The 16,032-nt window shown below is 39.1% G+C and overlaps 1 protein-coding gene across 1 annotated transcript; it reads right to left on the bottom strand.

Annotated features, from left to right (window-relative positions):
- On the bottom strand, positions 3,718–15,441 carry LOC109822201 (SNF1-related protein kinase regulatory subunit gamma-1-like). The gene is made up of 6 exons (XM_020388368.1): positions 15,313–15,441; positions 7,057–7,274; positions 6,531–6,943; positions 5,378–5,644; positions 4,579–4,751; positions 3,718–4,201 (listed from the first exon to the last, which is right to left on the bottom strand). Exons 2-6 carry the CDS (start codon positions 7,217–7,219, stop codon positions 3,916–3,918), a joined length of 1,302 nt encoding a protein of 433 aa, XP_020243957.1. The 5' UTR covers positions 7,220–7,274; positions 15,313–15,441; the 3' UTR covers positions 3,718–3,915.

Raw genomic sequence — 16,032 nt, 5'->3', positions numbered from 1 at the left:
TTAACACAAGATTTGAAATATGATGTGATCAATGAGACTTCGGCAAAGAAGATTTGGGAGATCCTAGAGGACAAGTATTTAACAAAGAGTGTGGAAAACTACTTGTATTTGAAGAGGGGGCTTTATCACTTCCAATTGAAGAAGAGAACCTCCATTGATGATCACATAAACAACTATACAAAACTTCTTGCGGATTTGGCGAATATAGATGTTATGATTGAAGGTGAGGACAAAACGTTGTTATTGTTGAGTTCCTTGCCGACGAGGAATATGAGACATTCGTTCTTACGCTTATTAATGAGAAGACATCTCTTTCATATAGTGAGGTCACTGCTGTACTTATGAATTATCAGCTTCGGAAGAAAGATAAGGAGACTTTGATTGATACATTAGCGGGGGCATTGGTCACAAGAGGGAAGAGTCCAAACTGTAGTAGAAGATCACAATCTAGAGGAGCACATCCTGTAGTTGGTAAAAATCAATGTGCTTTTTGTAAAGAAGATGGACATTAGAAAGCCTAATGCCCAAAGTTAACAGATCAAGCCGAGAAGAATAATGGGAAAGTTATTCAAGCTTCAAAGGTGAATGTTGCCAAGGCTAGTGGCGACAATTCAGATTCAGATTCTTCAGGCTATTCGTGCCCTGCACTATTGTTAGTTTTTGTTGCCGACTCTACAGAGTGGATATTAGATTCGGGTGCTCCTTACCACATTTGCCCAATGAGGGATTAGTTCTCCATCTTTGAGGAGTTGGAAAGAGGGGATGTCGTACTCATGGGTAATGATCATGAATGACATATTGGTGGTATCGATACCGTTCGTATTAGGATGTATGACGAGGTGGTTCGGGAGTTGGATGAAGTGAGGTTCGTTCCGTAGTTGTAGAAGAACATCATTTCACTTGGAGTTTTGGAGGCAGCAGACTATCGGGTGACCTTAGATGATGCATCTTTGAAGGTCACATTTGAGTCCATAATTATGATGAAGGGCGTTAGAAAGAAGAATTTATACTATTTGATTGGGAGCATGATGATTGGTGGAGAGCTGACGACTTCTTCTTTTTGGATTTGGCTAGATTGTAGCGTTTGTTGATGCTGAGATATTTAATTGTTGATGTCATGCATGGATTGCCAAGGAGTGCTTTGACCTACAGATTGAAGTCCTGTGAGTACATTGGTATGAGCAAGAAGACCGATGTGGAGTTTGACACTTCTATTCACCGAGCGAAGGGTCTTCTAGGTGGTGTTCATTCAGTCATTTGGGGACCTTCCAAGGAGACATCGTTGAGAGGTAATATATATTTAGTATCTTGTGTTGGCAACAGTTCTAGGCATTTGTGGGTTGCAACCAAGTCCCAACCAAGTCTTATTGGTGTGAAGTCCTAGTAGTCAACAGTAGGTGGAAGAAGTGTATTGGCAGAAAGGTAATACATCGTTTTAATTTTGGTAGGGATTCTTTTCTGCATTTGTGTCGAGCCCACGGTAGTTTGAGATACTTCATTGGAGAGGAAACATTGGGGCGATGAGATGAGGTGACAGATTTGATGAGTCGTTCCTTGCTGGAGGAGGATCGATGTTTAATGTCGAGCATTGGTTTGCAGAGAAGTTCTGATGTTGAGGCTTCAACATATTAGAGCCATCTTATTCATAAGTTGCCGATTGCTGCGTTTAGAGTATTTAGATCTGGTGGAGCTGCTTCAGATTTTGGGTTGCTTCGGATATTTGATTGCCCAGCATATGGTCACATCGAGGATGTAAAATTTGATCCGAATGCACATTTGGGACTCAGAGTCATGTTTGCTTACCAGGTATTGGACTCTGATATTGTTCTGAGCAAGTATGTCACATTTAACTCTTAGCAGATGGAGAGTGTTGAATAGATCGTTGGGATATCACAGTGGGTGGAGAGTGATGTTACTCCATGTTGGGTGAAGATTACTCCACGTTCTCCAGATCATTCTGTATCGTTTGGGATTCTAGCTGAGGTGACACAGATTGGGGATCATGTTGATTTGGATACAGATGATGAGTTAGTTGATTCAAGTACAATTGATGGACACAGTTTGGATTTAGCTATGGCCATTGGTTCACCTCAGGTGGAGGTGTTTAGTTCTTTTTATTTTGTGGCCATTGGAAAAGTTATCAGTTGCAGATTTGTTGGTGATGTTGGAGAAGGGTTGAAAACTCTTCTCGTTGATTGAGGGCATTTGGAGGCCATTTGGTGAACTACGTGAGGCTTGATTCCTTGGACAAGAGGATGCATATGCAGTCATTTTATGATGCGGCCGGTTTGGTGAGCTGATACCGACATTTGGAGTTTGTTCGCATTCTCGTTTGGATCTTGACTTGTTGTGGATTGAGTCTGTTGTCATGGTTTTGTTCCACTTCGTACTAGACACAACAAGTGGGACGGTTAGTTGGTATTGGTGTCGGCTTAGTTTTGGAAAAACTTCGTCGACGCGAATAATTGTAAAATTGGCGAAGAAATTGGAGAAGAACAGGTTTTGGAAGCAGGGGAATAGTTTTGGTCATGTTCGGTCGACCGCAGTGCTAAGTCGGTCGACTGAATATGTGCACAGACCCTGGGTATGATTCATGGCTTGGTGCGGTCGACCGCCAAACCCTGTAATCAAACCCGAGAGTCTGGAGTTGGGTGCGGTTGACTGCCGCGGTCGACTGTCGAACCCTGTAATTGTTTTCTGGGTTCTGTCGTTAGTCGCGGTCGACCGCGAGCTTTGGGCGGTCGACCGCTAGTCGGGTCAGGCCTAGAATTTAGTTTCATGTTCTGATTTGGTTTGTGTTTTGATATAAATATTAAAATACGTTTTAGGGTTTCTTGGGGAGGTGAATTGAGGGATTTTTGGAGCACAGAAAAGAATCTTTTCTGGAGCTATTGTTTAGGGTTTTGTTTGAGAGATTGCGAGCATTGTGTGAGAGATTAGTTTGTGGATTTGTAATCTCTATTTGTACTTTTCTTCAAATTTGTGAATAGGGGTCTACTTGCTTTTTACTCACATATTTCAATGTCATAAAAGGGGGGGGGGGCGGGCGGGGGGATGAGAAGAACAGCATTCCTCAGTCCAGCGACGTGTGCTGAGTGCAACAATAGATAGGAAATATGGAAATGCATTTTTTTAACATTATCAAAAATCACGACCATAAAAACAATTTGCATTAAGCAAAAACACTACAGGCACACCTGGCACACTCTCAGCCACACCCCCTCTCCTGCTACAGTGCACGGGGCTCACATGAGATTTTTTAAAAAATCTCATGTGAAGCCCCCTGCGCTGTAGCAGGAGGGTGAAGCCCCCTGCGCTGTAGCAGGAGGGGGTGTTAAAAAATCTCATGTGAGCTCCCTACACTGTAGCATGAGAGGGGGTGTAGCTGAAAGTGTGCCTGTAGTGCCTCCCTTGCATTAATATTAGCAGACATGCGGTCTGCAGACTTGGTGTTGTACAAAAACCTTCCAATTTGCGCATCTTGCTTCCATCAAAATTTTGCACACCAATTGCCTTACAAAGTATTTTTAGTCAAAGCATTCATTTCTTCAGTACACATATCATAACAAAGGCTACAAGTCTCTTGATTTGGCTCTAAAACTTTTCGAAGTTTGTGAAGGGCTATTTTTAGCATTTAAGAGCACCGAAGAGCATAAGCTCTTCAATCTGTAGAGGTGACATGGGAAACCTGCCCCTGTTATCAAACAAGAAACCAACTGAAGAAACAGTGCTCAAAGCAACTATACTGAAGTCAGTAAATAAGGCACAAAGACACTACTTCTCAATTTCTGTACTTAAACACATGTTAAGCACATGGAAGTGACACATGAAGGTAAAATTTTGAGCCATTCACCTAATAAAACTTGGTGCTAACTTGATATCAACTACAGTCACAATTTACAACCTTGACCAAAATCACTGGCTCAGGATCTCCTTCATGGAACCGCCAAAATAGTTGTCAAAATAACCAGGAGGCTCATAGATAAAGCAAGAAATCACATCCCTGAGTGTTACGACCCCAACGACTTCACATTCATCTCCTTGGACTACATAGATTCGATGAACACGTTTGGATGCGAGGCTGTCTATAACGCTCCCGAGGGGCGAATTGGGTGCACATGTAACTGGTGATGCTACAGATACGCCCTCCTCTGCGCACAATGAGCTTTTAGTATTGATGAAGTCCATCACTGTCAGATGCCTGGTACGAGAGAGATCTTTAACTAATGTGAACATAAATACTTATAAAATTATTTCATAGGGTTAATTGCGAATAGACCTCTGTATTTATTGCTGTTTCGAACTTACTACCGCTAGGTTTACTGTTGCAAATAGACCCCCTGAATTATTTTTTGCTTTACTCTTAGATGCTCCGCGAAAGAGAAATATGTTTTTTTAAAGGCACCCTGAGAGCGGAAGAGTCCAAAAATTCACTCAGGGGGTCTAACTGCAACAATAGAACTAGACGGGTAGCAAGTCCAAAGCAACCATGCTGCAAAGGGTCTCTCCGTAATTATATGGGATACCTATCTCTTGTTAATCCTCTAGGATTACATTCTTTGAGATCGATTTCAATACCTCAAAGTAGAAAAAAGTGCAGGCCTAAGCAACAAGAATCTGATGTCTCGGATGCTTACTGCTCCGATGATCCGTCTACTAGGTCCCTCTAAAACAGGGAGCCCACCGATTCGGTTGTCTCTCATCCGTTTGAAGGCCTCAAGAATTAACTCATCTCCTTTGATGCTAATAACCTGCTAATCAAGCACAAGATTAAGAATTTTTGCTGCGTAAGTTAAAGCTTTCAAGGCATATTATTAAATTTAAATAGATAATGCAAAGCAGGAAAAGAAACTGATTGATCCTGAGGCATTAATTAAAAATACAGAGCTTAAAAACACCTAAAATTCTCCAAGTTCAAGGCTTGCCTCAACTAAAGAATTGTCTCCATCCAGGTAGAAATTGGAAGAGTTGCACTCCTATAGTTACTTATCTAAGTTGTTCATTGTTCAAAAAAATAAATAAGTATTCACACTGATATGCCTAAAAAACAGAGTGAGAGGGAGGGTTTGTTTTTTTGGGGTTTTGTGTGTGTGTGTGTGTTTTTGGGAGAAAGAGGACATAAATATTGAGCATGATTGTCACGCTAATATAACTCCAAAACAATTGAGAAAGAGGTCATGAATATTAAGCATGATTATCAAGAAAGAACTCATGGCAAACCACAGTGAGAATAAGAAAAACAACCCTTTCCAAGGGACAAAGGATGAACCACAAACAAACTTTAGCAAGCATAGTCAGAGAGCGACCGAACAATGTAGACACCAAATAATAAGATGAATGAAATCAATAATGCCTTTGTGAAAGTCAAAGGAATTACCTTGTCATATGACATGAAGGGTAGCCCAAGATCCGAAAGAGAGCATGCAGCAATACAATCAAACCAGTCTCTTCCTTCACACTGTTTGAGACCTTGCACGATAGCTGATTGGGTGATGAAATTCTTGATGTAGGGCTTCCCTAGTTCAACTACCGGGACATTTCTCAACCTATATTTTGAAAGCAACAGCAATACAGTAAGCATGGGGCTGTCCGGTGCAACAGGGAGAAAGGGCACCCAACGATAGGACTGAACAACCGACTTCACCTGAGAGGAAAAGATATGACATGGAAATAATTTTCAGAGACGGACCTCAACTATATCAGACATATCATGCAATAACTACTCTGTCAAAACTCATACAAATTCATCAACTTAAATTGTTAATTAGTGTGAATTAGGAGCTTAAAACAGCAATTTCTTAAGCAGATTTTCATCACAAATCAAGCCAGTCTACTGTAAATTCCAACATACAATCCAGCAATCCTACTCAACCAAAACGAAAATTGAACCAATTTGCAAACATAAGTTCAAAAATAAGTTCATCACATGGGATATGCTAGTAATGAAAGAAACAATTCTTGGCACTGAACTTGCAATAATCGGAAAACAAAATTTTATACATCATTCATCGAATTCTATTATTCAATCCAAGGAACAGCCACAGATGTTATCTTTATTAGTATATATGCTAACCTGAGTTTTCTATGCATTGCATCCTCTCTTAGAATTATTGGTGCAGAAATATCAACAATGGCTCAAATCATATGAGAAAGTTTCATTTCCAAACTTCACATGAATAAATAGATAAATCAGCCTCATAAAGAATGATGTGATCTTAGCAAATTAAAAACAGTCTTCTAGTTACTTACCAACAATTTAACTGAAATACATAGGGTATTCCATAACTTGTTAAGCCAAATCAAAATATGATAACTAATTATCATCACAAAATGATCAGAGCCAAGACAGGAAACAAATCAGAAAAGTGGGAAATCATAGTCGGGGACATCTAGAAACTATTTGAATGATTAGCTTGTCTGTAAATAAGTTTTTCATATTTTAAATTTTATTACTAATCATTTTAGTTCAAATTATAAGCGGTCTATCTGCAATTAACTCTACAAATAAAAGGATGTTCAGGAGTGCTGACCATTGTCGACTTGAAGGGTTCTTCTTGAAGAAGAAGCTTGTAGAAATCCTTGCCCAAATAATCGACAGCAACAGAAGCATCTTTCGCAACAGATTGCTGTGTAGCCACTCCACCAGCCAAGGCTGCACCTGCAGCAACAGCAGTTAAGCCAGTTGCTGCTGCTCCAAGAGCACCAATTGTCCCTACCCCCACTCCAGCAACTGTCGCTGATCCTACAGGCAGAGCAACAGCAGCAAGCTCTGCATTCTCCAACACCCAGAGAATGATAGCAGAATAATCGATTATCCCTAGGTACCGTTCTCTCCAGTCAATACCAGTTGTCTCTGAATTCCTTACAGGGACAGCCAATATATCGTGTTCAGATAAGATTCGAACAGCTTCAATAATGGATGTGTCTGACAAAATCTCAATTACTGCACCATCCAAAAGAATGGGGGTAAGAAGACAAAAATAAGTATAATTAGGATTTGCCTCTACAGTTGACATGAACTACTGACGAAGGTGCATAGGTGAACAGGAGACGTGCCTTTGCCACCTGGAACTTCCGGGAAAGATGAAACAGGAATCTGTGCAAATGCAGATGTCAGAGATTCCTGTAAGGAAATTGGCAACCGTTTCCTTGCTTGGATGGCATCAAAATAAGCATCACAACTTGGGAGTTTTGAATTTGTATCGGCTGGATCGGCCATCTTATGAACTAATAACTCAAACCATTCGTTGTTACACTTTTTGTAGAAGTGTTATCTGTGAAAACAAAGGATAGTTGTTGTAATCAAACACGAAACAGCTTGACTTGACCCTAAGCAAAACAAAGACTTCTCTACCATATTTGTTACTCACCATAATTGAGCATATAACAGAAACAAATCAAAAGCAAGAAGTGTGAATAGTGATAAATCAATATCGAGTTCAATCCCTCTATCATCCATATGAGCCTATGTCCTTAGTGTCAGGCGCCTATCAACTCTAAAACCACCGAAAGAAGCAGCAGCCTTTATTAATATTTTACTGTAGCAGTGGGCCCGCTCTTTTGTTTTCTTTCAAAATATCAACAAAGGCTGCTGCTTCTTTCGGTGGTTTTGGAGTTGATAGGGGTCTGACAATCTCCCACTTGAAGATTTGATTGAGTATCAATCATATCTTCACACCATTCTTTCTATCTTGCCATCTTCATGTTGCTTACGTCTCTGACAGACCACAAGAGGATCGACACCAAATGAATTTGTCAGTACTGACTGCTTTTCTTAAAAAATCTGCTAGGTTGTCTTTGGTTTGAATTTTCTGCATATCCACTGTTCCTTCTTCCACTTTCTCACGAACGAAGTGATACTGAACTCGAATGTGCTTGGTCTTTGAATGAAAGGCTGGATTTCTTGCCAAATGCAAAGCACTCTGACTGTCACAAAATAGAGAAATCTTCTTTTGTTCATAGCCGAGTTCCTCCAGCACCATCTTCAACCACATCGCTTCTTTACTAGCTTGTGTAGCTGCTACATATTCTGCTTCTGTTGTTGAAGTAGCCACAACTGACTGCAGTTTTGAAACCCAGCTTACAGCTCCGCCAGCAAGTGCAAACACATAACCTGTGGTGGATTTGCTATTATCACGATCACCTGCATAATCAGAATCAACATATCCACTGACAATAAAATCAGATCCCCCATAACATAATGCAACATTTAAGGTTTCCTGAATGTATCTTAGAACCCTCTTTACAGCATTCCAATGCTCTTTACCAGGATTCGTCATGTATCGACTAACCACTCCCACTGCTTGTGCAATGTCTGGTCTTGTACAAATCATCGCGAACATTAAGCTTCCCACTGCTGATGCATACGGTACTCGAGACATCTCCATCCTCTCTTCTTCACTGCTAGGACTCATACTGGAGGATAACTTAAAATTAACAGGAAGTGAGGTAGAAATTGACTTACAATCTTGCATGTTAAAGCGTCGCAAGATTTTCTTCAAATAGTTCTTCTGAGAAAGTCAAATCTTCCTATTAATTCTGTCTCGGTAAATTTGCATCCCTAGAATCTTATTTGCAGATCCTAAATTATTCATTTCAAATTCTCTAGCCAACTGAGCCTTTAATTCTTGGATACGATCTTTGTTGGGGCATGCAACCAACATGTCGTCAACATACAACAATAAGATAACAAAGTTATTTTCATCAAACCTCTTGAAATATGCACAAGGGTCTGAATTAAGTCTGTTGTATCCAAGGCTCATGATGAATGAATCAAATCTCTTGTACCAACACCTCGGCGCCTGCTTTAGACCGTACAGAGATTTGTTTAATCTGCAAACCAAGTTCTCTTTTTCTTCAAAACCTTCTGGTTGGAGCATGTAAATTTCTTCTTCAAGATCTCCATGAAGAAATGCTGTTTTCACATCTAGCTGCTCTTCTTTATGAGCATATCCTTTTACCACCAATCTAGCACGATATCGCTCCACCTGATCATCGCCATTTTGCTTGATCTTGTAGACCCATTTGTTTCCAATGGTCTTTTTTCCTTGTGGCAGTGACACAAGTTCCCAAGTCTTGTTCTTATGGAGAGCTCAATTTCTTCCTACATTGCTGTCATCCACAAAGATGCATCTGTGCCATTTATAGCTTCATGAAAAGTTGATGGCTCTCCATCTTCTGTTAGAAGACAGTATGCAACATTACTCTCCGTAATATACTCCGAGTGCCAAGTCGGTGGTCTTCTCTCACGAGTTGACCTTCGAACTTCTGGAGCCTCGGCCTCGACTGGTTCTTGTACATCATGCCCCTGTGTCGCTTCAAAAGAATTCGGATTATCTTCTACCTGAACAGCTACAGTCTCTGAGTCCTTCCTCGAACTGCTTTCTTTCTCTTCACTTTGTAGTTGGTTCTCTACAAAGATAACATCTCTGCTGATGATAACCTTGCGGACAATGGGATCCCACAGGCGATACCCCTTTACTCCATCAGCATACCCCAAGAATATGCATTTTCTGGATTTTGAATCCAGCTTTGTAATTTCTTGGGCATTGTACATTACGTACACTGGACTTCCAAATATATAAAGGTTGGAATAATCAGCTGGCTTGCCAGTCCACATCTCCATTGGCGTCTTCAATTGTATTGCAGTTGATGGAGATCGATTCACCACATAGCAAGCGGTTTTTACTGCTTCCGCCCAAATTTTTTTTTCCAGATTTGCAGTTGTCAACATAGCTCTTGTTCTTTCCAACAGAGTTCTGTTCATCCGCTCCGCCACTCCATTTTGTTGTGGAGTATAAGCCGTACTGAATTGTCTTTTGATACCTTCTTGCTTGCAGAATGCTAGGAATTCACCATCTGTGTATTCTCCTCCATTATCTGACCTCAAACACTTGATCTTCTTCTCAGATTCAAGCTCGACCCGCGCTTTGTAGGCTTTAAAGACTGAGAACACATCCGCCTTCTTCTTGATAGAATACACCCAACATCTCCTAGAGTAATCATTAATAAAGGACACAAAGTATTTTGCTCCTCTTAAGGATGTAACTGGTGCTTGCCATACATCAGAATGAACCAGTTCTAGAATAGCCTTGCTTCTAAAACTCGATGTGTTGAACTTCAGTCGATGTTGCTTGCTTGTAACACAATGCTCGCAGAATGGAAGAGCTACTGAATTAAGACCAGGAAGCAGCTTCTGATCGAAGAGAACCTCCAAGCCTCGTTCTGACATGCGGCCTAGCTTGCGATGCCACATCATGGTTTGTTCTTCTCCATGGCTGGTTGATGCCACACATGAATCAGCTTCCTGCAGAGTCTCTCCCTTGAGCATGTACAGATTTGCAGCCATCTTTTCTCCTTTTATCACCACAAGCGCCCCTCTAACAATCTTCATGACTCTATTTTCTATATGAGTCTTGCACCCGAGCTCATCTAATTATCCCAAAGACAATAGATTCTTCTTCAAGCCCTTCACATGTCGCACATCTTGAATGGTGCGTATTATATCATCAAACATTTTGATTTTGATAGTACCAATACCACAAATCTCCAAGGCATAATCATTCCCCATGAATACAGATCCTCCTGAGATAGGTTCATATTTGTGAAACCAATCTCTCCGAGAGGTCATGTGCCAAGAGGCTGCTGAATCTAGAAGTCAGACATCAGCAAACTTCTTTCTGCCTTCATCAACAGTGGTTGCTCCACTGAATAGAATTTCACCATCCTCTGACGTGCTGACAACGCATCCTTGAGATGTTGATGGCTCTGAAGACTTTTTATCTCCACTCTTCTTGTTGTGCCAACACTCCGATTTGACGTGCCCTCTTTTGCCACAGTTGTAGCATTTGATATTCTTCTTACTTCGTGATTTCGATCTACCATGGGCATGACTCCCACTGGAGCCACGTTCTGTTGATCTTCCTCTCGTCACCGATAAGGCCTCCGCTTGCTGCGAACTTGTCTGCCTGTCTTTCTTGTTCTTGCGCTGATTTTCTTCCTCCAGAACAGCGGCTGCAACATCGTCGAAGGCTAGATTGTCCGTGAGGACGTTGTTCGTTAGGTTGATGATGAGTTGATCATACGAGTCAGGTAGACTCTGAAGTAGAAGTTCTGCACGTTCATTCGCACCAACTGTATATCCCAACGTTGTGAGTTGGGAGAACAGTGTGTTTAGGGTGTTGATGTGGTCGGTCATCGATGTAGATTCCGCCATCCTCAGAGTGTAAAGTCTCCTTTTTAAGAAGATTTTATTGTGCATGGATTTCGCCTCATATAGCTTTGTTAGAGTATCCCAGATCTCCTTTGCTGTCTTCTTCTCCTCTATGCTTGACAGCACCCCGTCTGCTAATGCCAGATGAAAATTTGCAATAGCATTTTCGTCCATCTCGTTCCACTTCTTATCATCTGTGATGTCGTCCGGCCTTGTACCAATGGCCGTCAGGCAATTATCTTTTCTCAAGATAGCCTTTATCTTCAACTTCCACAGTGAGAAATTACTCCCGTCGAATTTCTCGATCTTGAACTTCGCCGCCATTGTTTCTACCACGAACAATAACTTCTTACTATTTCACGTAAATAGTACTGTATTTATGAACAGTAACCGTATCTCTGAATAGTGCCGTACTTATGAATAGTACCGTATTTGTGAACAATACCGTACTCGTGAATAGTACCCGTCACCTCCAAAGGGTAAATGATAACCTAACTTATTTTCTGATGTGAAGGATCCACCTTTGGTGGCAACCACAGAGCATACGATAAGTAGATATATACAAGTACCCTAAGTTGGCTCTGATACCACTTGTTGGGACAAACCCATGACCCAATAGAGCAGGGTCGCAGCAATAGTAGAGCAAAAGTAGAGATAAAATGTAGGACACACAGATTTACGTGGTTCGGCACTTGATTGTCTACGTTCACGGGCAAGGATAGAAGAATTCACTATGAGGAGAAAACTCTGGAGTTACAAACTCTCACTCTCTTTACAAAAAGAAACTCTCTATTTTTTTCTCTCTCACTCTTCTATGTAAGAAGTTGTTTCTGGGATGAGATTTCCTTAAGGATTTGGAGCCCTATTTATAGTTTTTTGAAAAACACTATGCATAATAAAATATTAATATTTTACTGTAGCAGTGGGCCCCACCATTTTGTTTTCTTTTTCCTTTTCAACATTGGCTGCTGGATGTGAAGGGTTTTTTCGGTGCTTGGCTTCATTAGGCGCCTAACACTTAGAACTCTGAATTGCCAATGATATTGTCTTCTTAATTGTTTGATCTGGGATAACCTCATACCTGGCTTCTATAAAGCACCTTGACTCGAAATGAAACTTCATTATATTGATTTTGTATCCCTATAAAACTCATGTTCAAGCTATACTTGGTGGCTTGGTTTGCTAGTCACTGTGTTTCAAGATCAGATTTTCCTCTCTTTTCACTGAGGGCGAGTATCAGAATTATATAAAAAAACCCATAAAATTTAACATGAAGTCCTACTTGTGAATCCTTCAGGTCCTGGCTTGGAAGGGGAGACTTGGGAAGGAAACGATGTTAATTTTCCCAAATGCTCTTTTACTCGTGGTATTGCCAAAGGTAGAATTAACATATATAAAGGGTTTCTTTCCATATAAAACATTATCAAACTGAGACCAACGATGCAAAGTCAATAAGACCAACAACGCTTTACCGGTCTTTATGATTCAAAATATTGAATGATTATAAAAAAAAACTGTTCAATGAATATAGCAATATGAATGCTGAATATAGCAAAATGATTGCTGAGATGGATGAATGATCAAGTTAATAGAGAAAGTAAGAAGTGAGTACATCCATAAGGAGTCCCGAGGCTACCACTAAATTGAGGGATGAACAATTATAATGGTTTAGGCATGAACCCAATAGAGGCTAGCAAGAGCGCAAAGCCGCAAATTTGGAGAATTGATAGGATTACTGTTAATGGAGCATTGAGGAGCAAATATAGGCATGAAAGATTCTGGATTAATATCACTAAGAACGTTATTGTAGTGTTTAACATAATGAGGAGATGACCCAACAAAACCGAATGGAATAAAAAGATTCATTCAATTGACCACAAAATATTGGGATAAGCTCAGTTGTTTTTGTTGTTTCTGTTCTGGGAACACCTTGTCTATCCCTTGTTTTAGCAAACGAACGGGACTTAATATTAGAGCTTTGCTACAGGGATCCAAAATATGGGACCAACATGGGGGACAGGTGAGGTATCTCATTCGTATTACATAATGAGCTGGTCATCATTAATGATGGCCAACTTATTATGCAATAGGATGAGGACACCTCACATGTCTCCCCTATTGGTCTCATATTTTGGGCCATTTGAGGAATTTTTCTTAATATTACTAGTTAAATTATTAGGAGTCAATACCTCAATTTCACACTTCATCCCTGATTACCGATGTGACAACTTACAACATTACTTCCTAAAATGAAAGTCTTAATTGCACTTAAATACCCAATAGTTTCCTCTACTTTGCACTTATATAGCCTCACTTGTTTTTGGCAACACTTATATACCTAAAGTTTTTAAAACTTGCACTTATATACCCTCACTTGTTTTGACATCACTTATATATCTTACAGTTTTCAAAACTTGCACTTAAATACCCTATAGTTTTTAAAACTTGCATTTAAATACACTCAGTTATCAAACTTGAGGGTATTTCAGAGGAGGTTTAAAAACTTATAGAATATTTAAGTGCAAGTTTTAAAGTTTAATGCATTTAAGTGCAAGTTTTAAAGTTTAATGCATTTAAGTGCAAGTTTTAAAAATTTTAGGTTATATAAGTGATGCCACAACATGCGAGGGTATATAAGTGCAAATTCTAAACTTTTTGGGTATATAAGTGCCGCCAAAAACAAGTAAGGGTATATAAGTGCAACATGGTTGAAATATTGGGTATTTAAGTGCAATTAAGCCAAAATTAAAGGAGCAGACTCTCTACTTATACTCCAAACAAATGGACCTCACCATTTATGGTGGAAAAAGTTTGAAATCAGAGATTTGGTGCAAATGATATAGATACAAGATTCAAACATGAGTTTCATTAAACTATAAATTTTCAGTTCTCCAAAATTTTGTACATGATACTGGAAACAACTTTCTTTCCCAATTTTCATATCAACTTTCTGAACTGCCTTACCTTGATTGAGGGAGAAAGTCTTTCTAGGACAGGGGCAGGAGCCAAGGGATATAAGGGAGAACTTTGGCTAAAAGACTAGAAGAAGGTATTCTATTAACCCTAATAATCTATTCTAAGGTTTCCCTGTAGACGGAATTTTCATAATCATCCATAAAGAGGACACAAAAAAAACAACATGCCTCAGGCAAGTTAGAAAACTAATTAGAATTGTGATGAAACCTATCAAAATTGACATTTTGAACCACAACCAAGACACCAATCAATCAAAAGCCAGAATTCACTAGGGCTTTATCACTTCATCTGAAATACAAACTCAGTCTAAGCATTGCATCGAACATAGCGGTGGAAATGAATCAAATAATTAACAAATAGTTTGATGATTGTTCGAATAACTATTCGGTCATATTCGATTAAGTAGTTCATTTACCACTAAACAAATATTTTTTAGTATTCGAGTTTACTAGCGAATAGAATTTAACCAGATGTATATTAGATTCGTTTGTCTATTAAATATTCGTTTAAAATTTGATCACAACTTATTATTTGTATTGTTGCACATATAACGTTTTTTTAACTCATTTACCATTTCTACTTAAGGTTTATATACTGATTTTACGACTTAAATAATCTTAAATCTGTTTATAATTAAAATTTTAATTTAAATATATATACATCACATATTATAAAGGAATAATTTTTATTTATGAATTTTAATATTATTTGAAAATTAAATTGTTTAGCGGAATAAATATACTTTGATATTCGATAAGTATTCGTGGATGTTCATGAATATTTATCAAATACCAAGTATTCGAGTTCGAATTCGAAAAACTAGATATATGGTATTAGAGTCACATTCGAATTCGATAATTTTAAACAAATACAAATACAAACACTTCAGTATTCGATTCGATTCCATCGTTTACCACCCCTAATCAAACATGAGGCTCTCATTTCCATCAAATTGAAAGTTTACGACAACCGGACTTCAATTAACAAACATAACAGCAGCCATGATCAAATTGATTCTGAAAGATACAGCTGCAAGGTACACGTTTCTAAATAACTAATAAATAAATGGAATAAATGTTACGTTATACATCGCAATATAGCGAAGAAAAATTAAAGAAACGTACGGATTCTTGAGCCATAAATTTCCTTGATTTCCGATTTTATATTTGGGCGTCTTTGAAGGGAAAGTAGCAGCTGTATTTCTTGCTGAAGGCTTAGCAATCTAATTTCGCCTGGAACTTGCGCACCGAAGGGGACGCGTGTCAAGTGCATGGCTGACGAAGACAGATGTTTCACAGATTAGATTTGGATTGGGCCGTGGGCTTTAATGAAGATTGGATTTGACCAGTAGCTTTTATAAGACAAGAAGTTGGGCCTAACATGCTGTGGGCTTTAAAATATTGCAGAAAGGAAGCATGCGGCCTGATAAGCAGGAGTACTATTTTCGTGTCCATACGTACATGGCTACTGAATTCTATATCTCTGATAGGATATAAAAACAGATACGAATATATAGTGAATTATCCATATCCATATCTAAAACACGCAAATATACGTTGGAAATACAATTACAATAAGTTTAGTCTTTAGATTGATGGATTTAAGGACAAATTTGATGATCAAGAGATCTAATCTTAAGTTTTTAATATCTAGAACGAACATATTCACAAACTCTCTAGTATCTCATCAACTGTATATTTCCAATGTTTGTTTGGTTTTCACATATCCAATGTTTGTTTCGTATATAAATTTGGCAGATGCATTTATGATCTTTCTGTATTAGTATTCATATCCATAATTATTGGCAGATACAGACATGATATGTATCATGACCAAGACGTACC

This window comes from Asparagus officinalis, chromosome 8, assembly GCF_001876935.1.
Source record: "Asparagus officinalis chromosome 8, Aspof.V1, whole genome shotgun sequence".
Lineage (NCBI taxonomy): Eukaryota > Viridiplantae > Streptophyta > Magnoliopsida > Asparagales > Asparagaceae > Asparagus > Asparagus officinalis.
This window is presented reverse-complemented; position numbering and strand designations above follow the sequence as displayed.

What these genes read in the sequence shown, in the direction of transcription:
- LOC109822201 (XM_020388368.1), bottom strand. Translation starts at nt 7,219, where the DNA reads ATGGCCGATCCAGCCGATACAAATTCAAAACTCCCAAGTTGTGATGCT. An exon ending in AACCCTTCAAGTCGACAATG is followed by an intron (nt 5,645 to 6,530) that starts GTCAGCACTCCT and finishes TTTTCCTCTCAG; the next exon opens with GTGAAGTCGGTTGTTCAGTC. An exon ending in GCACTTTTTTCTACTTTGAG is followed by an intron (nt 4,202 to 4,578) that starts GTATTGAAATCG and finishes CTCTCGTACCAG; the next exon opens with GCATCTGACAGTGATGGACT.